The 27,596-nt window shown below is 42.4% G+C and overlaps 1 protein-coding gene across 1 annotated transcript in view; it reads left to right on the top strand.

Moving 5' to 3' along the window:
• Positions 1-4,385: 4,385 nt before the first annotated feature.
• The window catches only part of LOC306960550 (NACHT, LRR and PYD domains-containing protein 12-like), a gene marked incomplete at its 5' end in the record, with an annotated part of 56,278 nt that continues 33,067 nt past the window's right edge, over positions 4,386-27,596 (top strand). Inside the window, 10 exons of the mRNA XM_079552983.1 lie at positions 4,386-4,445; positions 6,087-6,273; positions 18,175-18,245; positions 20,185-20,252; positions 21,326-21,424; positions 21,515-21,600; positions 21,693-22,189; positions 22,782-24,103; positions 24,180-24,353; positions 24,595-24,771. Coding sequence (XP_079409109.1) covers positions 4,386-4,445; positions 6,087-6,273; positions 18,175-18,245; positions 20,185-20,252; positions 21,326-21,424; positions 21,515-21,600; positions 21,693-22,189; positions 22,782-24,103; positions 24,180-24,353; positions 24,595-24,771 — 2,741 coding nt within the window. The remainder of the gene's footprint in view (positions 4,446-6,086; positions 6,274-18,174; positions 18,246-20,184; positions 20,253-21,325; positions 21,425-21,514; positions 21,601-21,692; positions 22,190-22,781; positions 24,104-24,179; positions 24,354-24,594; positions 24,772-27,596) is intronic.

The raw sequence follows: 27,596 nt of genomic DNA, 5'->3' as shown, positions 1-27,596 counted from the left end.
AAATATATTGTTTATATAACATTTGCCATTTCTCAGTACATTGCAGAGTTTGCCTGCTGTTGTATGGTTTGCAGCAGTTACTACCGATTTGCGACAGCTTGTTGTTTTCAAAACGAGAGCATTAGCTTTTTTATGTCGATCATCTCGACAGAAAAGACGAAATTGAAGCAGGCAGGATAATTTAAAATAATGTGCTAATGGAAGGATACTTTACCTATGTTGTTATATACTACAGTAAAACGTTATTCTGTTCCACCATCACATTATTACGTGTAGAGAATTAATATAGCTGTTACATTGGTTCTAAGTCAATTTGGCTGGTAACCAACCAATTGCCAATTATTTAAAGTGTTACATGTTGATGTTTCAAAATTGAAATGTGTGCCTCCATTTGACGATGTTTGCTCTATCGCAGGTTATATTAAAGATGGCTTTGACACGCTTTATGTCGAGGTGCAGATTCATTTTTGAGGATGCCACTCGACGATTGCTAATGGACAGTGCTGGGGCTGATGTTCGGACTTTGTCATTGACCAGGTATGTTTTCATAATCTGTTTTATCTGGCGAAGACATTTCACAATTGCAATGTATAAAGGCATAATGTTTTTAGAGTCTACGTTTTAGTAGTAGTCCCATATTTCTTTCCAGAGTGCTACTTATATGAAAAAAAGTCAAATGCTTTGAAAACATTAGTGTAACTGACTTGGGTTGATGTACTTGTTTATTCTTTAGTTTCCTTGAGCTTTTCTGCTTATGTTGTATATGTTCAGAACAAAAAGAATATGTACCCTGAATTCTGTTCCTCAAGCATTATGTATAAATGTAGGTTTCTTGAGGTGATGGAGGCTACTGGATTAAGATCCTTGGTTTTCACAAAGCATTGAATCACTTTTTTCCCTCTCAGGCTACAGTCATTGGAGAGAGTGCTTTGCTGGGGACAAGGCGATTGGCCCAATGAAAGGGAGAGTTTCGATCATCTGCTCCGTGACCTGAGGGAAGTTATTGAAGAAATGGCTCAAACTATCCGCCTGAAGTTGAAGGTGTGGAGAAAAAAACTTTCTCTGGAATGTTTATAGTATTGTGTAACTGACAAAGTTTGATCTGTTATTTCTTATTAAACTTCACATTTATAGAGACATTATCTGTTGAAGATGTGTTTTATATTTTAGGCCATAACAACATCAGATAATGCTTTATATGTTTATGTTTATGTTCTTTAAATATGTTTATGCTTCTCTGCGCTGTAGACACATTTATGTTTGAACCTTTTTTCAAACGTGACCACCACGACACAGAATGTTGACTCAATCATTTAACACTGGTACCTTTCAGCGAGTTTTCAGTATCAGGCTCCGCAAGATCCATGTAGTGGCAGAGGACGACCCACTTTTAAGATTCCTCAAGAACACCTCAGTTTTTTAATGGCCTGTGGATTTAATGCTCGTCACATTGCGGGCATTTTGGGTGTATCAAGGCGCACTGTCTACCGCCGCCGGAGGTACTTTTTTAAAGTAATTTTTGGTTCATTGTTGTTAATTTTGCCATTCCACTTACAATCTGTTCACTTGCAGAGAGTTTCATCTCCAACGATGTTTACTGTACAGCACTATAACACAAGAGGAGCTGGATCAGAGTGTACAGGGTATTGTTGGTCGAAACGAGCTTATGGGTCCAGAAGCTGTCCGGGCAGCACTATTTTCGCAAGGAAATAGAGTTCAGAGAAGAAGGGTGCGGTCTTCGATGGTTAGGATTAATCCAGCAGCTGCTGCCATGAGGTCACTGTTTCAGAGACCAGAAAGAAGAGAGTACCATGTCAGTGGCCCCAACTCTTTATGGCACATTGATGGGAACCATAAGCTAATGTGGTCACACCGCCTTTGCTCTGCCCAGTCCCGTCAGACCTTGGAAGCTCAGCAGGGAAGGGCCTGGTCGGTGCTTGGATGGGAGACCGTTTAGTAACACCAGGAAGCCTAGCGAATGTAGTGAGTGAGTGAGTGGTTGGTGGTGGTCGGAGGGGCCGATGGCGCAGACTGGTTGACTCGCTTCCGTCAGTCTACCCCAGGGCAGCTGTGGCTACAATAGTAGCTTACCACCACCAAGTATGGAGTGAATGAATAATGCAATGTAAAGCGTCTTTGAGTGTCCAGAAAAGCGCTATATAAAACCGATGCATTATTATTATCATTATTATTATTATTATTATTATTAATAAGGTGACTATTTGTATATTGGTTTTGGTTTGATATACTCCACCTCTGTAAAATGTGCAATCAAATAAGAAAAAGTTGAATGTGGAACGATGGAGTAGGAAGTATAAATGTACAAAGTGTAACAATATTAAAGCCAGCAGTGTTAATACATGAATCATTGGTGTTATAGTTGATGTGCTTTTTCTGTTTTAGATGGAGAATAGTTATTCACGGAGCCATTGATAGCTTCAGTCGACTTGTTGTATTCATGCGTGCTGCTGATAACAACAGAAGTGGCACAGTCTTGGATTTATTTGTGAGTGCTGTTGCACGTTATGGTACACCGTCAAGGGTGAGGACGGACAGAGGAGGGGAGAACAATGCCGTCTGTTTAATGATGAACGTTTTCCGGGGCTTTCATCGAGGCAGCGCTATACAGGGAAGGAGCACTCACAAGCAGAGGATTGAAAGACTGTGGGCAGATCTCTGGCGGAGCCTTAACAATGTCTACTATAGGCTCTTCCATCAACTGGAGGATGAGGGTTTCTTTGACGTGGACAACGAACTGCATCTCTGGGCTCTGCATTATGTGTACCTACCGAGTATAAACCATGATTTAGAGTTGTTTGTGAGGCAGTGGAACAATCACGGCTTGCGGACGGAGAGATTTTTGAGCCCACTTCAGCTTTTTGTCAGAGGCTGCCTGGAGCGGCGTGGCCAACAGTCAACAGCAATGCAAGACATTTTTCAGCCTTCAGTATAGAGCCTTGCACTCCCGCGGGAGTCCCACGGGACTAAAGCTCATTGCGGGAGGGGGGCGGGACGGCAGAGTGCGGGAGCGGGCGGGTGGGACGATAAACTGCTGTCCCGCAAACTAAATAATTTTTCATTTTCATTTCATTTGTTCATTCTATTTTATAACGAGAGCATTAGTACCGCAGAATCCCTGTGTTCATGCTCAACATTGATACAGTTATTGGCTCCAGTCACTGCGTAACACGGACAAGCGCAGACTGGATCTATCAAGTCAAACACATAACAACAAACGCACGCGCAATGAGTTAGTGCAACATGGCATTCAGCCAGACTTTACTCCACAGAATAAGCATAAAAACACTCACTGTGCACTCGATCTTCTGGGGATCCGTCGAAGAACTTGCTGCTCTTCACGTCTTTATCCAATGATTCTCTCCTGTCGTATCGGTCATTAGCGCCATTTGGAAAAACTTCTTTTGCATAATCCACAACAAAAGGCCTGTCTTTGCATTCAGGGACCGTGAGAAGTGCGCACTTCTGCCGCCGCTCCTCAGGTGCTGAAGTTCCGCCGGCTTTTCCTCCTCCTGCGGTCGTTCCTCCTGATGTTTGGGAGTCAGTCCCTGCCACCCCTATTGCCCCCCCGCTGGAGAACCCCACTGTTATATATTTGTCCACATTTTCCACACGTTTGTGGATAAAAGGGACAGTAAGAAGTGCGCCTTTCCCGCACTTCTCACGGTCCCTGAATGCATCTTCCACGCTGCCTCCACTGACCAAAACAACAGCGCGTGGTTACAGCAGCTACACCACAGATAAGTTAAGGCTTATTTACAACTTTTGACATGTAAAGCAAGCGGCGATGGGCGCGGGGCAGGTGAAGACAGGCCTGTTTTGTGGATTATAAAGTTTTTCCAACTGGAGCTGAGGACTGACCCAGGAGATCGAGTGCACAGTGAGTGTAGTGTTTTTATGCTTATTCTGTGGAGTAAAGTCGGCCCTTAATGTGCGGCTGTTACACTGACTTATCTGACATGAAGCGCGTGCGTTTGTTGATTTGTTTGTCTTGATAGATTCTGTGTCTGATGCTACACAGTGACAGGAGCATAGTTTGGGGTTGAACTGGTGTGACTGTCCCATACACCGTGAAAAACCTATGTCATACACAAGGCTATATGGACAGGCCTGAGCTGATTTGCTTTTTGTATAACCCGATTTGGCAAGAGCCCAATGAGTCAGGGGAGAGCAGGGCGGAGCGAGACGTCCCTGCTCTGCCCCGTGTGCGCGGCCGAGGTCTGTCCACACGTCTTCCTGCACTGGTCATGACTCCTGCAGTGCAAACGTCCCCATTTTGCGTATTGCGGGATTTTTGCGGGCGGGAGCGGGACAAAACAACACAGATGCGGGCGGGAGCGGGAATAAAAATTACAATCCTTTGCGGGATGCGGGCGGGAGCGGTACTGCACCATGCGGGGGCGGGCGGGCGCGGGACTGAAAAATCGGTACCGCGCAGACCTCTAGCGTGGCGCTCCAATTCAGTTTTTGGTTTGCCCTGATGTCCCCTTTGACTGTGGGGGGTACAGACGTACGCCCAAAAACGCGTGTGTTTTAGGCTCGGATAATGTGTCCAGTGGCCCATGTAAAAGGAGAAAGGATTAGAAAAGCACCTGAGACAACCACGCTACCACTGAGCCACCATGAGCAATGTTCCCGAGTCCAAAAGAAGAAGAAAAAAAAAAGAGTCAAGGTTGAGATCGATCCAGCCGTCTTATGGATGGGAACCCAGCACTCTACCAATTGAGCTTCTCAGACTGAGTGAATGACACAACCGATTTTACATTAATCTTATGAAAGACCGCACTTGTGTATTTGCAGAAAACAGAGTTACAGTTTAGGCAATAATATATTTAAACATTTTGTAATTAGGGTAAATTCCCCTGGCCGCACAAAGATGTGTTGAGAGGGTGCTCCAGCCCTGCAGCACCCTCGATATTGAAGCAATATTTGGTTGAGACCCATATAGTACGAGGAACACACAGAGAGATGGACAGGAAAACAGCCAAACTGAACTTCCTTTGATTTCCAGTCCAAAAAAGATGAATTTGGAGCAAAAAACATCCAAATTGAAGTGTCTTCTTTCGATGACAGAGGGGTAGTATGAATTTGTACGAGTCTAGTCTAAAACTGTGGCTTTTGTTAAGAAAGGGGGAAATAAGGGAATTTGACAAATTTCAGGACAAACTCTTACAGAGGCCAACATGCTGCCAGGCTAAGAACTCTGGCTATTTTCACAGAGGATGGGTGGGCCACTTACAAGCCACTGGAAAGGCTACATGAAAGTCAAAATTTCCGCCTCCCTGTGCATCCGGGCGTGGCACTACAATTCAGTTTTTGGCTTGCCCTGATGTTCCCTTTGACTGTGCCGAAGGGTTTGGGCGTACGACTAAAAACGCGCGTTTTCATTTGAATAGGGGTCAACTTCGAGGGGGCGCAGTGGAGCCATTTTGTTGTGGGCGCGGCAAATTAGTCTATTCCCATACATTTTCACGCCCCCCCAATGTCTCCGCCAAATTTGGTGAGTTTTCGGCAACATTTAGCGGGTCAAAAGTACGATCATTTCCGGAGACCGGGGACTGCGTCCGGTTCAGGCCTATTAAAAAAAATGTTATGTATAAATTCAGCTTCTTTATCAGTTTTATTTTAAACCTGATTTCACGATGTAGCGAGAAGAACCAACATTTATATTGAATAGTTGCCCAAACTCATCCCTAACTTTCTGTAAAAAGCAAGATGGTGGCGTAGGACGTGTTTGCGGTAAAACTTTGGATATTCAGATTCGTTTTTCAATCAAGCTTCAGATTTCATCTGACGATATACTTATAGTTCATATGCCACCCACTCGTTCCACTCTAAAAAAGGAAAAGGCCAAAATGAATCCCGAAACCACTACATCTCAGGGGCAAACCGAAGCCTACCTTGATTCAACTTTGACAAAGTTCTTTTTGGAAGCAGAAGGTAAATTCAAAAAGAGATTTGAGCGTTTGGAGAACCAACTTGGTACCATTTAAGAAACTTTGATTAAGCATACCGAAGAAATCAATGCACAGCGCGAGATCAGTGCTAATATTCAGGTGCGTGTTCAGAACAACGAGGACGCACTGCTGAAGATGAGCAACACCATCAACCAGTTGGAAAATAAATTGGTGGCCCTCGAGGACAGAAGCAGACGAGACAACCTACGGATTATGAACATCAAAGAGGGAGAAGAAAATGGAAATGCGCTGGCCTACCTTTCTGCAAACATAATGAAATGGTTTCCTGGCCTGGCTGGTAATCCACCGGAGTTTATGCGAGCCCACCGCATCGGTGCGCAAAATGAATCCTTTCCCAGAGTGATGATCGTGAAGTGCCTACGGTTCACCGATAGGGATCGTATCCTGAATGAAGCAAGAAAATCCTCCGTGCAGCTGTTTGGGAAAACCATTCGTTTTGCTCCGGACTACAGCGATTCTACGGCCAAGCGGAGACGACCTTGTTATCCAGTCATGAATCGTGCGCGGAGCGTGGGTTTTCAGGCATTTCTCCTCTATCCAGCCACAATTAATCTTTTGAAAGGCAATGAGCAACATCACTTCAGAAATCTGCCTGATGCGGAGAAGTTTGTCTCTGACTTTGAAGCTCCCTAAACTTCAACCCGGTAAGACTTTTCACATGAACACAACAGCGGCACATGACAGTTTGTTTACTTCCGCACGAGGTGACGTCACGGAACGCTCGGCGTCATACGTCATGAACTGATCTTTGTTTTTTGTTGTTTTTGTTTTTTCAAAGTTGTTATTATTATCACCACTATTACTTACTCAAAACGAACTATCCAAAGTTTGAGTCTATGTTTTTTTCCCTTGTCTGATATGCCCATAAAATGATGAAATCACATTATTAGTCCTTTTTTTTATATATATATATTTTATTTATTTTTTATTTATTTTTTATTATTTTTTTATCACCCCCATTTTTGCTATTAATGTTTTTTCATTGCTTGTTTTTATTTTTATTTATTTATTACTTCCTAGCTATGGTCTTGCGGTTGTTGTTTTTTTTTATTTTTTTATTTTTTTAGCCTTTATTTATTTTATTTATTTATTTTGCCTTTTTATTTGTTTTTATTTTTTATTTTTATTTATTTATTTATTTTTCTCTCTCTCCTTCTCTCTCTTCCTTTGTCTTTTTTTTGTGTTTTTGTGGTTTTTGTGTGTGTGTTTTTTTTTTTTTTTTTTTTTTTTTTTTCTTCACTTTTATTTTTATTCTTATTTTACTGTTTTCGTTCCCTTATAGACATGGGGCTCAGTGCGGGGGGAGCGAGCGGGGTTAGGATCTTTCCTTTCTCTAGTCTGTCTTGCTTAAAATCGCTTTGTGGGGGGACTGAAGGGATGGTTTGGGACCCAAACAGGTGGGAGGGTGGGAGGGGAGGGAGGGGACCTCATGGACTCAAGAACAACTATTTTTATTCCTTGGTGACATTGCTTACTTTTCTCCTTTATTATGAGTAACATAAGCTTGCTTTCATGGAATGTGCGGGGTTTGAATATTTTGCAAAAAAGAAATTAATTAATAATTTTGGGTAAACGCACACTTCCTATCCAACACTTGGGATCTGGAGGAGACAAACATGGAAGGATTGCATACACCAAATTAACATTAAACGGAATCAAATATGCAGTCTTGTCAATTTATGCACCAAACGAGTTTGATATCGCATTCTATAATGATTTATCAGATACTATTTGTGATTTAACTTAATTTGCTTTGATAATCGGCGGTGATTTTAACACCGTCTGGTCTCATACATTGGACAGATCGTGCATAAACCAATCAAGAGATCAGCGCCTAAGTTCAGAGGCCCTTAGAAAATGGGCCGCAGACTGGTCTGTGGTTGATGTGTGGCGCACTACACACCCCACGTTAAAAGAGTTTACTTATTTTTCTCCCAGACACCATTCATTTTCGCGTATTGACTACATCTTTGTTTCCACACATATGCATGATCAAGCTTTAGATTTTGATTTCCTCCCAATGTCTCTTTCAGATCACAGAGCAGTGATTGGTAAAATACTTATATCTCCCACCCATAGGAGAGCAACTCGTTGGCGTTTTAATTGCACCTTATTACAAAATGAAGAATTTGTCAAAGAAATGAAAGAGTATTTATTTGAAATGATCTCATGGAATAAATCTTCTGTTAATGATCCTAGTATCCTCTGGCAGACAGTGAAAGGCTGCATCAGAGGGAAAGCAATTAGCTTTGCCTCTCACTTACACAGATCTAGACTGAAACAAATTGAATTATTAGAAAAACAAATCTCGGAATTGGAACAGAACATGGTCTCTAATAATTCACCTGAAGTAATGTTGAAGAATGAATTGTTGAAAAAAGAATTAAATGATTTGCTCACTAAAAGAGCCAATTTTTTAATGCATCGAGTTAGACAAAAATATTACCTGAACAGTGCTCAGCCTAGTCGATTACTAGCCATGAAGCTAAAGACATGTGAAAATCTTGCAAATATAACAAGTGTTAAAACCAGCACCGGCCATTTAGTCACTGATTCCAAAGATATTAACGATACATTTGCGGCATTTTACAGCGTGTTGTACTTTTAATGAACAAGCCATTTCAACCTTTATGAATCCATTAAATCTACCTTGCCTCTCAGATCAAGATTGTAATAATCTGGATACACCTATTACTCTGTCTGAACTATTTAAGGCCCTCCAATCTATGAAAACCGGGAAATCAACCGGTTTAGATGGTCTCCCACCGGAATTTTATGTAATTTTCTGGTCAGAGTTAGGTCCCCTTTTACTGGAAATGATAAAATGGCCCATTGCAAGTGGCACATTTCATCAGCATACCAATACAGCTCTTATTTCTTTACTTCTGAAAAAAGGCAAAGATCCCACCGATTGCTCTAACTACAGACCACTTTCTCTTTTAAATACTGATATCAAATTATATGCTAAAGTTCTGGCTTCTCGCTTAGAATCCCACATGACTCCTCTGATTGATAAAGATCAAACTGGATTTATTAACACTGGACAAAAAGACCTAAAATCCGGGAAGATTTAACCCAGTATATGTCCGTATTTGTCAAAGATCCGGAGAATATCCGGAGATATGCAAACCGTATCTTCGACGTATGCAAATTCGGATCTTCCCGGATCGGGACCACTTTTGTATCCGGGAATATCCGAACTCCGGATATTTATCCCTGAAATATACGGAGATATCCGGAAGCCAGTATATGTCCGTATTTGTCAAAGATCCGGAGAATATCCGAAGATATGCAAGCCATATCTTCGAGGTATGCAAAGTTCGGATCTTCCCGGATCGGGACCACTTTTGTATCCGGGAATATCCGAACTCCGGATATTTATCCTTGACATATACGGATATCCGGATCCCGTATTCTCAAAAGATTCATCACGGATCTCCCCGCATATTTTCTGTATCTTCTAAAGATCGACGGATATAATCCCTCTTGTATCCGGAAAATATACGGAAACCGAATCTCCGACAGATCCATTTCGGATCCCCTTGCATATTTTTTTGTATAATTTTTTGGAAATCTCCGGATTTTTATTCCTTTGGTGCACCAAAATATCCTGAATCCAAATGCTTCACAGGTCCCGTCTGTGATCTCACTTAAGATCTCGTTTGAAAAAGTTGGAATACTTACTGCATATTTCACAGATATAACAAAATGCCTGTGCATCTTACAGTATATTTAAGTGAAGATACCATATTTCAGGAATCTCTAATTTATTAACCATGTCACATTTTGTAAATGTCAAACATTCAAAACATATTGAAAAATAAAAAAAGCTTGCTTTTACATAATACACTTGTCTGCAAAGCAATTCTCTCTCCAAACTGAAATCAGATAATCAATTAAACTTTTCACATATGAACAATAAAAACACATTTATTTCCAATAACCTTTCAAACTGTCCTGTTTGGAGAGAAGGGATATGACTTGAAGCAGTGTGGAAGTGCCACAACTAAACTAGATTTAATCTTGGACTAATGACAGGTAAAAACATGTACAATAGGCAAATCCTCTAGCCAGACTTGGATCCACTTCTGGAGATTGGTCCCTGGGGGGCGGTCCTGCCGTCACTCACTGCTCCTGGCGGGTTGTCCCAGCAGCATCAAAGGATGGGTCAAATGCCAAGGACACTTATCGTTGTATAGTTGATGCATAATGACAAATAAAGCACCTTAATCTTAAACTGTACCAGGACTAAACCTGAACTGAACCAAGACTTGAAACAGTACACAACTAGTACTAACATAAACCAGGACAGACAATGCAACCCGATTAAATTGACAAGGCAAAAACACCACATCAATGGGTTAGTAATGGCTCTCGATTAGGGCGGCACAATTGTATATTAATATCAATAACATTCTTTTAGACTTGTGTTGTAATCATCAATTTTTAAGATTCAAGATTAAGTTGAGACTCACTTTGACGTCACATTTTACACATAAGAGCATAATCACTAGAGTAAAAACTTCACACATGCATTTCAGAACATGAGGACAGATTTAGTTTGGAATTACCTAAGAATTGCAGTCATTTCCAATTTGATTTGAAAACAATTAACTGTGCAGCCCTATGCGACGCGTGGGACAAATATTTTTTCATTCGCCAAGGCAAAATAAAAGTAAAGCTATGATCAATAGCTGATAAATTGTATCCATCGCCAGAGCTTATTAAAAAGGTAACTGTGTTCTGTGAGGGAAGTCGCAACATCATGACCACACAGGCTGGACCGCCCTGTCCGACTGTTTCATGACATTACACAGTTGTGAGGCTGGGTGTCTCTTTGGGTTACACTGGTGTCCTCTTCAGAAAAACAGCAAGCAGAGGAGCCCCATCAGCCAGTGGCCTCCACTTTCACAGGATTCAGGTGCTTCAAGAAAAAAATAAAAATACATAAATATGTTTTGTTTATATACAGTAAATCAGCATCAAATACTTTTTGCACAAAGCCCTACATGCAAGGATACATGTAAGGATAGCTTTTGTTTGCTCACTTAATTTGAAATGCGTTTAGCTTACCTGTTTGTCTTGGCATGAAGATGGCCTTGAAATATGGTCTATTGCGCTCATAAGGGTTGCATGTTCCTGAAAAAAAAGCAAGGCAATGTCACTAAGGAGTGCTTAAAAAAAAACAAAGTATCTTGAAGGAAGCGAATGATAAAATAAGCAGTTAGATGAATACAGACTGTAGGTCAAACCTAGTATTAATGGAGACAAATCTAAGTGTTTATCTTGGAAATCTGATTCAATGTTTTTGCCCCCATGTCTGAATCAGTAGTTATGCAGAAACAAGGCTTTAACAAAAGGTAAAGAATCAAATCTAATCTCCTAGCAAACAGTTCACAACTCACACAAAGGTTGCTTCACCAGGCTGTGGTTCACAGAGAAAGTCACGTTGGCTCTGCACTGTTCGTTTCTCCAGCTCGGTCCTCCCTCTGTGTCTCCAGCGTCCTCGACTGCAGCTCCTCACTGTTCATGTGCAGCACTGCAGGTGACAAAACTGAGTTTCATTTGGCCAACCTAGTATGTAAAACCACAGTGTAGGAGAGGCTTTCCTGTACTTACCTTATTTGTGGGCCTCAGATTGTGGTCTTCCTCTTCTCCAGGTTCAATGTGGCCTTTCTGGCTGTGTGAGCCACTGTTGAGAAGAAGCCAATCACTGAGCATCCAAGAGGCTCTGTGCACACAAGCGACACATCAGCCGCTGGTTTTCCACTCGTTATTTTCCTATCGAAGATTAGTACAATAAATATTTCAAAATGGATGGATGTAACACAACTTCACTTGAGGATAATGTGTGTTCATAATGGAGGGTGTGAAATGGCACCAAGATCATAACTAAGTGAAGTCTTTAGTTTAAATTAGAACATTGAACATTAACTTTCAGTATTCTCATCCAACACATTTCCAGTGCTTGCAGCCTGCCACCTGTGTTCAAAACACTGCTAATCTTTCATGAGAAAAGGATGTATATGTACTATATATGGTAAATACATTACTTTGTAAAAAGTGTTGAAAATAACCTATGTCTGGCTCTTCTCCCTCAACTGCAGTGGTGTCATCTCTTCTTCCCTGCACACCACTTCCTGTCTGCCAGTACCCTGTTAAAAGACAAATATGGTGAAGTTGTGGCTCATTAGACAGATAAATAGTATTTTGCATAGGGGGAAAGGAAATCATTTCTGTACAGCACTTTTCACAGAACACACCCAAAGCCCTACGTAAGGGACACAAGCTTCCAATTATTGCCAACGTACCCTCTTACCCCCTCCGTCAACTTACTCAAGCTGCCATATATTTCCGCATGGTCTTCCATCGTGGTACAATCCCGCCCAAGCTGCTCAGCCTCTGACCCCTGGCTCGAACAGGCATTGTCAAAGTGGCATGGCCTGTAAATAAGAATAAACATTACATTCTAAAAACACAACAAACAAGATAAAAAACTAAAGGCAGATGATCCAAACATCTGTTGGGACATTAATATTTTTCCCTCCCAATGCACGGCCTTACAAACTTTCAGAAAGGCTGATTTAAAACAGTATGACAAAAATATGATTGAACTTACTATCTTAAATGGTCACATTTACACAGCGCCTTTCTACCTACTTTTGAAGCACTAAAAGCGCTTTACATCAAGGAATCACTCACCCATTCACATTCATACACCTGTGTATGCAGACACTGGAGGCAAGGTGGGGAAGTGTTTTGCCCAACGACACAATGACAGTGCGCACCTGTCCGAATGGATCTAAACACATAAAACAAAACAGGCTGATACAGTATATAACAACCCTTTAGTTTTCTTTTTCATTTTTTTTACTTGCCTCATATCGACATCCACCCTGGTCCTCATCCATGTGTGGACAGCATTCAGATCCTCCCAAAACGTTTGTGGCAAAGCAAATATAGACATTATTAATAGTAAAAGCATAAACAGTAAAGGATTACATGATGCAAACGAGATTAAATGCAGCATGAAAGTGCAATATTTTTGACACTTAGCAAATAAGGTAAGAAAATAATGAGTAATACTTATTTTTACCAAGTTTGTGCTGGTTTGACACACACAGTCTGTCTCAGAGACACACACTTAAAGTTTAGTCTTTTAAGCTTTAAAAATAAAACAGCGCCAAACAGTGTAAATATTAAAATTTTTGGTGCAAGGCATTAATGTCTAGGACCAAATGCATTATTAATATTATCATGTTGTTTTGTAAATGACATGACTCAGTCCAATTTATTAAAATAGAAGGCTATGCAGCACAATTAAGTGGCAAACTAATTTTAACTATAACAGAAAAAACGGTTGGCTTATCTTTAGGTCATTTATTAGACTTGTATTTTGTAACCTAGGGACAGTAGAAAATAATGTGTGTTTTGTCTGATTGCTAGCGACACAGTGCCAATATTCTCAGTGAAGTAAAATACTTACGTAAATGCCAGACATCGGTCGTTAGATAAAGCTAGCCATTAGCACAAGTATGCTAACTTAGCTTGCTAGCTATCTAACGGTTCTCGGCGCGGAGTTCTAGTCCCAAGGATCCAGTTTTGGTTTTTGGTTTGCTTCGACTTCTCCCAGCCGAGGCTTAGTCGATGTTGTGTCCATTTCACTCTGCTGGGTCCAAGTCCGAAGAGAACGTACATTAGGAAGAACATTTTCTCTCTCCGTGTCTCCGGAGCTCGCACCGCTCCCCGCTCTGGCCGCAACACACACTGTACAGCGCGAGCGCCCGTCTCTGTTACTCCCGCCCACAACAGGTGCACGAGCCAATCGGCTTTCGCGCCACAACTATTTCAAAATAATCTAGCTCCCTGATTGGTTCTTATTTTTCGGTTGAACGTAGTTATTATCCGGTATGTTGAAGCATAGTCGTAATTTTGAGTGTATTTTCAACCTTAGACGCCATCACCAATGCAAGGATAAATATTCGCTTCTTTTAGTAGAAGAAACTTGTGACGCGCGTCAAGGTCTCAATGGCACAGTAGACAGTGCGCGTGCATGTGCCCCCTCCTCCACCCCACCACCCAACTCCTGTTTAAAGTTTTAGGCCATGTCACCCTCATATCTACAAATATGATTGAAAATGTACCAAGATTGAACCTGCGAGAATCCAGCATGGATATTTTTCCGGATTTGTCGCGGACAGTCATATCTCACAGATCCGGAGAGATGCACCACTGGATCTGTACAGTAACATTAACAAGCTCATATAGTGGGGCTTTATGTTGTCTAAATATCTCCAAAACACAGCCCGTACATACGTAAAGATTGTTTAATGAAATATTGCCAAATAAAAAAATACTGACATTTTAAATTCTCAGATCCGGAAAGATAATTATATGCATATGTCAGGATCTGTGACAGATCAGATCCTCCCGGATTTTCCAGGATATTTCCGGATATCTGACAGATCCGTGAGCTAGGATCTTATTATATCTTCCCGGATTTTAGGGCTTTTTGTCCAGTGTAAAACACATCTTGCTTCTGATAACACAAGGCGTCTTCTTCACATTGTTGAAAATGCCAAGAAAATAAAATCTTCTGCTGCCATTCTTTCCTTAGACGCTGAGAAGGCGTTCGATCGCCTTGAATGGAGCTTTCTATGGTCAGTATTGGAATCTATGGGATTTGGCCCTCATTTTATTTCAATGATTAAGATATTACACACCAACCCTATGGCAATGGTAGTGACTGGGCAGACATTCTCTAAACCATTTCAGGTATCCCGTGGTTCTCGTCAGGGATGTCCTCTCTCACCTCTACTATTTGCACTCAGCCTTGAACCTGTGGCACAAGCAGTGCGTCAATCAATCAGCCATAAACCTATTCATCTTGCCAACACTTCTCATTCAATATCTTTATATGCAGATGATGTTTTGCTTTATTTGGAGGATGTTGCTCACTCACTTCCCCATCTTCTTGGTATTTTCAACAATTTTAGGCTAATCTCAGGCTACAAAGTCAATTGGAGTAAATCTGCAGTACTTCCACTCAATTCATCTGCTCGCCAAGAAAGCTTAATATCAAATATTCCAGTTGTAGACCATCTGAAATATCTAGAAGTATCTATATATCCCTCAATCTCAGATATAGTCAAACATAACTATAATCGGCTGGCAGCAGAAGTTGAAGTAGATTTACGAAAATGGGACTCACTTCCTCTGTCTTTTCATGGACGCATCTCTGTAGTAAAAATGAACATTCTTCCCCGTATTAATTTTATAAGCTCAATGATCCCTATTTCCCCTACTAAAGGATACTGGGAAAAGTTGCACTTATTAGCTGCTAATTTTATTTGGTGCAATAAAAAGCACAGAGTTAAATAATCAATATTACAAAAAACAAAAAAAGAAGGGGGGGGTTAATGCACCTAATTTTAAATGGTATCACTGGTCATTTGTTCTCCGCCCCTTGAGTCACTGGTTGAACCCATCATCAACTGTTTCTTGGAGACCCTTAGAGGAGAACCTTGTGTTCCCTCACAGACTCCAAGATTTTCTGTTTGCAAATATTCCTTCAAATGATTGCACCAAATATGGCTTAGTTATTGGTGAAATTATTAAAGTTTGGAATAATATAAGGAAACATTGTAACATCCAAGCCAAATGGTTCTCTCACTCGCCAATCTTTCATAATCTTTTACTCAAAATAGGAGAGATCCCTATTTCCTTTCCTCAATGGTCTCGTAAAGGTGTCCATAATTTGAGTCATATTTGCAACTCTTCAGGTCTCCTGACATTTCAAGACTTACAACAACGGTACGATCTGCCAGGATCAAGTTTTTTTTTCTATCTCCAATTGCGGACTGCAATGCGCACTTATGGGGTCCCATGGAACAGTTGTCTACTTACTCACCCATTGTACTCAACTCTACTTACCTCTCACAGAACAGTTTCTAAACTGTATTCTTTATTGCAATCAGCACTTGATGAGCCTATGCGTGTTCTCCAACTGTGGAAAGAAGAACTTCCTCATCCTACAAATCTAAATTGGAATATGATTTGGCAAAATATGCAGTTATCGTCAAGAAATCCTAATCATCAGGTTATTCATTTAAATTTTATCCATAGAACATATTTCACTCCCTACATTCTATTCAAAATGAAAGTGCTACCTTCCCCCAATTGTACATTTTGCAATCTCAAAACCCAAGGCACATTTATGCATATGGTTTGGGACTGTCAAAACGTTAAAACTTTCTGGATGGGTGTTTCGAAAACACTAACTGACCTGTTGCTGAAGAATATTCCCTGCACTCCCGAAGTTTTACTCCTCAATGATAGCTCCACTCTAGACCTCAATGTAATGGAGAAGCGTGTATGGCTAGCTGGTCTTACAGCAGCCAAACGAATACTTGCTCTTAGATGGAAGACACCACACTTGGTCACCATGCAAAAATGGCTTAGTGATTTCTTAGATTTGGCAAAACTGGAACAATGGGCCTCACAAATGCATAATGCAAGCTCAAAAAATATAATTTTCTGGGACAAAGTATTTACTGCTATAAATCCTGGGATGTTCCATTGAACATCTATATCTTTGATCTCACCACTGTAATTTTACTATTGTATCTCCGCATCTACGTGTCTGTTTAATCTTGGTTCATTCAATTATGGGTATGAAATGGACAGTACAAATAACCATCGAATGTTAATGATGAATTTTGTCAATAGAAAATACCATGGGGTCAGGGTCCAGGGGTGGTGGGGGAGGGGGGGTGGGTGTTGGGTCCCAATGGTTGGGATGGGGTAGCATACCTTTGAGTTTGCAGTATGTATCTGCGCTTTTTTTTTGTGTGTGTGTGCATCTCTCGCTGTACTATACACATGCTGAATATGTGGATTCTCACCCCTACACTTTAATGGAAAATTAATAAAAAATTGATCACAAAAAAAACAAAACAACAAACAAGAGACAAAAAACGCGACACAAGTGCTTAAAAAACAAAAACGTGGCAACAATGCATGTGCAATGCATGGAAAAAGTTACGTTCAGTTTAAGTTTAGTTTCCAAATGAGGAATGAGGAATTATACACTGTTGCTTTCCAGTTTAGAAGCTTTTAGATTTGGGTAAAACCAAACTGGAGAAAATGTGCTCAGTAAAGGTGGGGATAAGAGGTTTATTTGCTATCTGTCAGTTCAGGGTTATTTATTATATATTGGTTTATTTGGTCAGGACAGTGCATTTTAATGAACATACAGTGGGGCAAAAAAGTATTTAGTCAGCCACCAATTGTGCAAGTTCTCCCACTTAGAATAATGACAGAGGTCTGTAATTTTCATCATAGGTTCACTTCAACTGTGAGAGACAGAGTGTGAAAAAAAAATCCAGGAATTCACATAGTAGGATTTTTAAAGAATTTATTTGTAAATTATGGTGGAAAATAAGTATTCGGTCACTTCAAACAAGGAAGATCTCTGGCTCTCACAGACCTGTAACTTCTTCTTTAAGAAGCTCTTCTGTCCTCCACTCGTTACCTGTATTAATGGCACCTGTTTGAACTGGTTATCTGTATAAAAGGAAGTAAGTATATATGTCATGAATGCATGTTAAAATGTCGCAAAAGCTGCACATGTTAATGTAAAAAATGGTGTAAAAAAATGTATACATTGTACATTGAGCTCGGAATAAACAATCAATCAATCAAAGGTGAATCCAGTACAAACAAACTTCTCCTGCAGTTAAAGAACAGACGCCTGAAATTAAAGGAAAACTTCATTAACCTCTTAAGTCCCGCCTTCACAGAGCACATTTTCTCCAGTTTGAGTTTATGCAAAGTGTCATAAAAGCGACAAAAACAAGGATGGAAACACAACAAAAATGTGATCAGTTTTCTTTCACATGAAGCGTTAAACTGTTGCTCTCCAGCTGAGAAGCTTTTAGATTTGGGTAGAGCCGAACGAGAGACACTGTGCTCAGTTCAGGCAGGAGGTCAGAGGTTCAATGAATTCAGGAAACGGAGCTCCATAAAAGGACTGTGAAGTGACTGGACTCTGAGCGGAGCCCGTCCCTGTGTCAACAACACAAAGACACACAAAGACACACCTGGGTGAACTGTGCTGCTCTGTGATTGGCTGAAGCAGGTCACATGCTTTCCCGTAAACCTCCTGCTCCCTTTGCAGCTCAGACTCAGGGAAACTCTCCTCAGGCTGAACAACACTGCTGTAAAGGAACATCTTCACTGCTGATCCAGGTGAGGCTTTAGGATTCATTTATTTTCCATCAGTGGCTCGTCTGTTTCAAAGGTTCTGAACAGAGATTCAGTGGAAACATGATCACACTGATCTTTTCCTCACACATTTCACACAGACTCACTTTTGGGTTGTGTGAGTGTTTCTTTCATGTCGAGACTGAGTCACAGAGAGTTCTCACACTGGTGTCGTGGGGAAATGGAAATACCTCAGATTAATGTGAGACTCACTGACAGACACTCCTGTAAACTCCTCAGACCACCTCAGACCACCTCTGACCACCTCTGACCACCTCAGACCACCTCACACCACCTCAGACCACCTCAGACCACCTCAGACCACCTCTGACCACCTCAGACCACCTCAGACCACCTCAGACCACCTCAGACCACCTCAGACCACCTCAGATCACCTCAGACCACCTCTGACCACCTCAGACCACCTCTGACCACCTCAGACCACCTCAGACCACCTCTGACCACCTCAGACCACCTCAGACCACCTCAGACCACCTCAGACCACCTCAGACCACCTCAGATCACCTCAGACCACCTCTGACCACCTCAGACCACCTCTGACCACCTCAGACCACCTCAGACCACCTCTGACCACCTCAGACCACCTCAGACCACCTCAGACCACCTCAGGCAGAAACAGGAGGAGCAAACTCTCCACAGTGAACTGTGCTCCATTAACCTCTTACCACCCGCCAAAACCAAGTGCATTCTCTCCTCTTTGCCATTGTCGTCACTTTTTATTTACCTTATGTGTTTCTGCCATTTTTTAAATTACTTTTCTGCTGGATTTTTGTCTCTTTTTTTTGGATTTTTGTCACTTTTTTCTGGATTTTTGTCACTTTTTTGCTGGATTTTTGTCATTTTTGTCGCTGTTTTTGGTCACTCTTTATCGCTTTTTTGTTGTGTTCATCCTCATTTTCTTGTTTTCCTTTTTTATCGCTGTTTTGAAGAAGCCTTTGGATTTGGAGAATTTGGAGAACAGGAGAGAACATGTTCAGGTGGGAGTTAAGAGGTTAAAGGGAAGAGTCTGAGCTCCACCCACAGCAGAGTGAAGAGGAAGAAGCAGCACAGAGCCCGCCTCCACACTTCCTGTTTAGATTAGGGTAGTTTAGTTTGTTTATTTGAGCAACAGATGCATACAGGTATAGTATACATATAATACAGAATTATTCACAACATAATAATTCTGTATCAAAGGGAGTAGGAAGAAGTTAGTTATAACTTATAAGGCCCTACCCCTCCTTTCAGACTTACACAACTTAAACTACTGCTCACGGCACAATACTTTTAATGTGTAATTAGGCTTTAACCATGAGATCTATGCGGAAATTCCAGACTGAGGAATTGCCTTAGTAGCAAATTAAATCAACAAAAACGGCTCCTCTTAGCAAATCCCAACAGTAAAGTCATTAGTTCAGGACGTTCTTGTGTTGCTCTTGCATAAGGTTGAAGGTGCACATTCTGGACATCACATAGCAAATCCGGATTCATAACATACTTCTCATTATCAAGGATCAAAATAACAGACAATTCATAGTTCAGGAACAGATGATTCATTGCAGGAGTTTTGCATACTTTTCCAGTATTTGCTTTCTGTACATTATTATAAATTGTACTACAGTTGAACACATTTTTAAATCCTCTTCTAATGAGTTCCAGAGGTCGACTCCACTTCGTGTAACAGACATACTTTTTGAGTTGTACGGGAATATTTTTTCTTAAGATTCATTTTCCTTCTTAGGTTATAGCCCCCATCACGGTCTGAAAACATGATTTGAATGTTTGCAGGGAGTAGAGTGTCTTTGGCTTTGAAGACAACTTGGGCAGTTTTTAATTGCACCAATTCTGTAAATTTGAGAATCTGCGACTGTACAAATAGTGGGTTGGTGAGCTCCCTATATCCGACTTTGTGGATAATTCGTAGGGCCTTCACACTAAAACTGCAGAGGAGCCGCCTCAGATTCAGAACAGCACATTCAGAGACAGCGCCCTGTAAAGCCGCATTACGTAATAACACATTATGTATTAAAAGTCCAAATTGTAATAAAACTGTCCCTTCATTTTGTAATTAGTTCTTACATTATGAGACAATTGTTACAAGAAACATTTAACATGTTTTTGAAAAACGTAAGAACAATCCACAAAACAATTTAATAGTAATTTAGACTGAAACAAGGTAATAATAATGTTTGATGAAAATAGAAAATGAGCGCTCTTCGGGTCCCACAAGTTTAACAAGTTTTAGTGAACTCCGGGTGCTCATCCAAGGAGCCGATAGGATGGACAAAATAATAAAAAAAGGCTTTGATAATTTCCTCCGTGGAAACTCTACATGTCTCCCTCGAGCTCTGATCTGTTATGGTGTCCTATGTAAATGCTGCCATTCTCACTGTTTACTTTCCCCATTGCTCATGCAGTGTCAACATGTGCGGTCACTGTGCTTCGAAATATAGTATTTTCCACATGTGAATGGTTTTAACATGTCCTGTTCACATATGTGAAGTTTTTTGACAAGCTACTGGCCCTAGAAGTGATCACTTCATGTCTATGTACATTGTAAGTTTATTATTACAGAGTTTTTAAATGAAAAATGTTGAATTTGTTGCAAAGGCTGGAAATGAATAAAGATATTCTGATTCTGAACACATCTGTTGTAGATGAAGGTTTGTATTATGAACTATGGATCATGAACATTAAAGCCTTTTTTGAAAACAAATACTTCTCAAAATAACATATTCTTACTTCATACAATAAACAAGAAGCATAGAATAAAAGAAAAGTACCTCTTACCACAGCATTGCCTTTGGGAATTCTCACTGTGGCTCCGGTCTGTCCTTTACATGAGGAGGTTTATCTCTGTGTTTAACGGCTCTGACTCTCCCCCAGGACGAGACTCCAGGAAATGTCAAAAAGGAAAAGAAAGTCCTCTGAGCCTCCAGAGGGCAGCACTGAGCCACAGCTCTGTGGGACAAAGTGAGTTCAGTCGTTTCTTATCGACTTTAACCTCCTTCAAAGACACATGTGTTTTTAGACAAAGCAAAACCTTATTATTCTTCTCTCCACAGACACAGATCTACAACCTCAGTGTCGGCTCTGTCCATGAAGAGCGACTGGTCTAAAGCTCCTCCTCTAACCTTCAGTGGTGAACCTGCTCCAGACTCACAGTAAGACCTGACCTAAACTGTGCTTTATATTTGTGATTGTAACTTGTGAGATGTTAAAGACGTGCTCAGTGCTGTGTGTTTTTGTCACAGAGAAACAGAGTCAGAGCAGGACGCCTGGCCTCAGTGTGGAGACACAGGCAACAGTCCTGATCAGGGGGTTCAAGGCCCTGCACCAGGTGAGTCTGCTCAGTCTGAGACTCATCAACTACAGCAGGGAATAAGAGACCTGTTCATCAACATTAACAGGTGTCTCCTCCTCTGTGTCCAGGTGAAGGTCTCCACAAGGTTCTGAAGGAGCATAAGCAGAGCCTGAGCAGCAGATGTGAGAGTGTGACAGAGGGAAGTGAAGAATCAGGAGATAGAACTCTTCTGAACAGCATCTTCACTGAGCTGTACATCACAGAGGGCCTCAGTGAAGAGGCCAGAGCCCAACCTGAGGAGTGGAGTCTGGAGACACAGTCCAAGAAGAAGCAGGTCCAGGCGATCACCATCAGGTGCCAGGACATCTTTAAAGCTCTGCCCCCTGAGCAGCAGCAGGGGGCGCTGCAGCAGGGCTCCATCAGAGCCGTGCTGACTGTGGGCGTGGCTGGAGTGGGGAAGACCTTCTCAGTCCTGAAGTTCTGTCTGGACTGGGCCCAGGGCTCAGAGAACCAGGAGCTGCAGCTGGTGGTGCCACTGTCCTTCAGAGAGATGAACCTGGTCAGCAGGGGGCGCTACAGTCTGATGGAGCTGATCCAAGTGTTCCATCCAGCGCTGGATCCACAGGTCACTCTCATTTAGAGAAAGCTTTACCTTTCACATCATATATTTCAAAGTCTCAAACACTTTTGAAATGACTCCTGGCTCTCAGGGCGTTTGTTAGTTCAGTCTGTGTTCACATTCACTGCACCAAACGCTTCAAACTATTGTTCATGGTCAAAGCAGCGGCTCACACGCGCTTCCTAGAGCTAATCCTCTCACTCTCTTGTGGCCAAAAAGGAAGCAGGTGAAAGAAATGCACTTGATTAAACAGATGGAGATGAAAGCTTTACAGCACAGACTGAGGCAGAGACACATCGCGGTTATAAAGATGAACATCCATCAGACCAATGTTCCAAACGCCCAGCGCCGTGTATTCAGTAGGAAATGCTCCAGTCCTTTCTTCACTTCAAAATGAAACATGACACTGAAAGTGGGTCGTCAGCCTTCACACCCGTCAGGAGACTGACGCCACAAACCCGTTAAAGAAATGCTAAATCCATTGTAAACCCTGCAGTCCCTCACACTGGAGCTCCACCACTCACTGGTTTAAAGTGAGGGTTGAAGGAAAGTGGTGTAAAGTCATGGATGTTAAATGTTGTGTTTCTCTGCCCCACAGACGCTCACAGCCCACACTCTGTCCGTCTGTAAACTCCTGTTCATCTTTGACGGCCTCGACGAGAGCAGACTGTCTCTGGACTTCAGCTGTGAGCTCATCTCTGAGGTCACACAGAGGTCAGAGGTGGGCGTACTGTTGGTGAACCTCATCAGAGGCGCTCTGCTTCCTCACGCCCTTATATGGATCACCTCCCGCCCAGCGGCGGCCCATCAGATCCCAGCGCGGTGCGTGCACAGGGTCACGGAGGTCAGGGGCTTCATCACTGACCCACAGAAGGAGCAGTACTTCAGGAAGAGGTTCTCAGATGAAGAGCAGCTTCAAACAGTCCTGTCCCACCTCAGAACCTCCCGCAGCCTCCACAACATGAGCCAGATCCCAGTCTTCTGCTGGATCACCTCCACAGTCCTGGACCACGTGTTGAGAAGCCATCAGAGCGGACCACTGCCCCAGACCCTCACAGACATGTACGCACACTTCCTGTTGGTGCAGACGCACAGGAAGAGGAAGTACAAACAGACACAAACAGAGGTCAGGTCTGAGACCTGGGGGCTGACAGAGGCCGACACAGAGCTGCTCCTGAAGCTGGGGAGACTGGCCTTTGAGCATCTGCAGACAGGAAACATCATGTTCTACCAAGAAGACCTGGAGCAGGTGGGTCTGGACCTGAGCGAGGCCTCGGTCTACTCCGGACTCTGCACTGAGATCTTCAAACGAGAGAGTGTCTTCAACCAGTCAGTCTACTGCTTCATCCACCTGAGCGTGCAGGAGTTTCTGGCAGCCGTTTACCTTCACCACTGCTTTCAGAACAACCGGGAGGTGGTCAGGGAGTTTCTTTATGGAAGAGAAGGAACCGTCTCAGGGTTAAGTCCAAATGAGTTCCTCAGTAAAAATCTTGAAAAGTCCCTGCAGAGTCCAAACGGCCACCTGGACCTGTTTGTGCGGTTCCTTCATGGCCTCAGTCTGGAGTCCAACCACAGACTTTTAGGAGCTCTGCTGAGTCCAATAAAGGAATCAGAAATCACAGAAGTCATTGAAAACCTTAAAGAGATGAACATAGAGAAAGTCTCTCCCGACAGAAGCATCAACATCTTCCACTGTCTGATGGAGCTGAAGGACCAGTCTGTGCAGCAGCAGATCCAGGACTTCCTGAAGTCTGGAGGTGGATCTAAGGAGGAACTGTCTGAGATCCAGTGCTCGGCTCTGGCCTACATGCTGCAGATGTCAGAGCAGGTCCTGGAGGAGCTGGACCTAAAGAAGTACCACACGTCTTATCGGGGTAAAGAGAGACTGATCCCAGCGGCGAGGAACTGCAGGAAGGCTTTGTGAGTCCTCAGTCACAGACAGAAGCTTCACAGACCTGTTAGAATCACTCACATGTCGCTCTAACATCTGTTACAGGTTTGACAACTGTGGACTCTCAGAGCTTCACTGTGAAGTGGTGGCGTCAGCGCTGAGCTCCAGCCCCTCCCATCTCAGAGAGTTGGACCTGGGTTATAATAAACTGAGAGACTCCTCAGTGTCTGCTCTGTGTGTTGGTCTGAAGAGTCCTCACTGTCAGCTCTCCTCTCTCAGGTCAGTGTCAGGTCTGTGACGGCTCTCGCTCGTCCATCCTCCTCCTCATCCTTTAATCACTGAGTGATGGGACGTAACCGTTCTCTGACAGTGAAGTAAAGTGTAGGATATGAAAAACTACAGCATTTACCCCTGACCTCTGAGTCCTGCTCCAAACCAGAGTCTCAGATGTTCAGCTGTAGCTACAGAAACTCCTCTGACTTTAGTCTGGACTTAATCACTGCATTTATTCTTTATTCAGATTGAGTTGGTGTCGTTTGTCAGAGATCAGCTGTTCCTCTCTGGCCTCAGCTCTGAAGTCCAACCCCTCAAATCTCACTGAGCTGGACCTGGGTTATAACGAAGACCTGTCTGACTCAGGAGTGTCTCATCTGTGTGGTTTTCTGCAAATCAAAGACTGTCGCCTACAGACTCTCAGGTCAGTTCACTGTCTCTGTGTCAGAGCTCAAGCTTTAACACAAAGTATGAATAAAACAGTTTTAGTGATTTGTTTGTGTTTTGTTCATGTAGGGAATAAATTAATTTCCAGAAGAACTAAAGTCTATAAGTCTTATCCTGTAAATGTTTTAAAAAGAGACGTAACAAAATACATGTAATGTATTTATCTGTTTATGTGTTTAATGCATTTTGATTTGTATATTATTCACACTATGACTGTTTCCTAAAGCCTCGGTACCTCTCCTTGTGTTGGTCTGAAGTGGGCGTGGCCTTGGTCTGAAGTGGGCGTGGTCAGACATCTACATCATCACTCGCCGCCAACGTGATGTTTCAATAGGTGTGTTTAAGATGAGCGAGACGCTGCAGGCGCTGCAGGGGCTGCGGGCGCTGCGGGCGCTGCGGGCGCTGCGGGCGCTGCGGGCGCTGCGGGCCGGTCAGATTCGTGTCCAAGATGGCCGCCCCTCGCTCTGACGCCACCTGTGCGACGGTGCCGTATTCTCGTGAGACCGAGGCGGCTGGAGCGCCTTGGGTCGGCGAGCGAAGTTGCTTTTCTCCGCCTCGCTCGGCTGGCTGAACTACAAAGGCCAAAGGGATTGTGGGAAATGAAGTGCTGTAAACACGTTTGCTGACAGAGGACTGACAGATGATGGATCTGAGTTGTGTTTAGATCAGAAACGTGTTGCCCTGACGCTCCTACTTAAAGAGATCTACTTAAATCTGCAGAAATGCTTCATATTTGACAGAAAGTGCCGCGTGTTCAACATATGGCCTACATTTAAATAAGCATAAGTTTATTGTTGCAGCCATTTGAGGCACAGATGACCAGAGAGTTGTCTCATTCTGAAGAGTTTTATTTTTGGTCAAAAAAGGTAAAAGCATCTCAATACCCGTGCCTCTCTGCGCTGTCTAACAAGTCACGTTCAACAACACTTTGTACAATACCCGGTGAGGCGTTCGGGGGCAATCAGTAAGTTAGAGCACAACATTGAACAATGTTGCAAAATGACACACAAAATAAGAAAAACGTTGTGGGGTGTCTTTGAACCATTTGTAAACCATTGTATAACATAAAATTCTCAAATAAGTATAATAGTCCATATCTCTTACACTCTCCCCCACTTAAAAGATGTCGTCCCGACATGTAAATGTACCTTCTAAATAACAATTTATGAATCAAATAGTATGGAATGGACAGTTTGCATAGGTTATAACCTGTCTTCGAGTTACCCAGACTACCGTGCACTGCAGATGTGTATTCCCCTGATGCTTTCTCAGTTTACCATTAATCAGTCCATAACATGTAATGAATAGACATAACCAAACCATTTGACCATTTTTTTCACACAAGGGTATTGTTTTCACATTTCATTTACCAAAAGAAAATCATTTACCCAACTCTCAAAATACATAGCCGGCCATTAATCCATGTGTCATTAATATGAAGTATGTACATTTTCAAAATATATGTGGGGAACAAAGTGTCTTTTTTTTGCTTTTTTTTTTTTTTTTTTTTTTTTACCAAGGTCGCCAGTAACCATTAACATTTAAACTTTTAGTTGCAACTGCCCTTTCAATAAAGGTTGGTTGGCCAAGAGTGTGATAGGTCAAAGTCTGTGGTCTCTTCCTTTGTCTTTTAGGATATGAGCTTTTCTGCTCCGTTTCCTCAGCAAAGTCAGAATCGGAACCACTGTCATTGTCCCGTACGTCCTCATTGGCCACATCCTCCTCAGCAGGTTGAGCTGGGATGGGGTCGTCCTCACCATCCTCAGTCATTTGAAAAGGCTCATCTTGCTCCTGAACATCCATTTCGATCTGTGGGATGAACTCAGCAGCAGTGGGATCCAATGCAGGTGTACTGTGAGACTCAGGGGCAGGCCACTTGAAAACAAGATCTGCCAAATCTTCATCTGACTCCTCCTCACTTTCCACCTGCTGTGCTTGTGTCATCCTGGTGATGTTCTTTTTATCCAAATGTCTTTTCTTTGCTTTTGTCTCACTTACAGTCTTTCTGTCATCTGATGTGACAGGGAGGAAATCGCAGGGCAATAACAGATTTCTGTGCATAATCCTTGTCCTGCCTTTTCCAGTCTCTGGCTCCAACTCAAACACAGGACTGTCCTCACCCTTTTGACTTTTTATGACATAAACGTTATCTTCCCAGTAGGAGCGGATTTTGCCTGGGCCCCCCTTCTCAGTCACATTTCTCACCAGTACACGGCTACCTATCTGCAGTGGTGGGCCGTGAACCTTTTTGTCATACTGCTTTTTACCTCGCTGCGCCGATTTGCTTGCATTCCTGGTGGCAATGTTGTATGCCTCAGACATCCTTTGCCTCCATTTGTCGACATAGTCCTGGTAGGGGCCGGGGCTTTCCTCCTGTTCAATGTCAAATAGTAGATCCACAGGGAGCCGTGGTAGCCTACCAAACAGCAAGAAAAATGGAGAGTAGCCCGTGGACTCGTTAACGGTACAGTTGTAAGCATGTATGACTTTGGGAAGGTGGTTTTTCCAGTCTGTTTTTTGTTCTTCAGTTAGTGTTCTTAGCATAGATAGAAGTGTTCTGTTAAATCTTTCTGTCTGTCCATTCCCTTGCGGGTGATAAGGAGTTGTATGTGAACCTTTAATGCCGGATAGTTCTTTCAGGTGGTGTAGCAGTCTGTTTTCAAACTCTCGTGATGTAGTTTTTCAGGAAAGCCAAATCGAAGGCAAAAGTCATTAAAAAGTCTGTCTGCTACAGTCTTTGCTGTTTTGTTTGTAGTTGCATAGGCTTGAGCAAAGCGGGTATAGTGGTCCATGACTACAAGA

Source organism: Gobius niger, assembly GCF_951799975.1.
Source record: "Gobius niger genome assembly, chromosome: 3".
Classification (NCBI taxonomy): Eukaryota; Metazoa; Chordata; class Actinopteri; order Gobiiformes; family Gobiidae; genus Gobius; species Gobius niger.
This window is presented reverse-complemented; position numbering and strand designations above follow the sequence as displayed.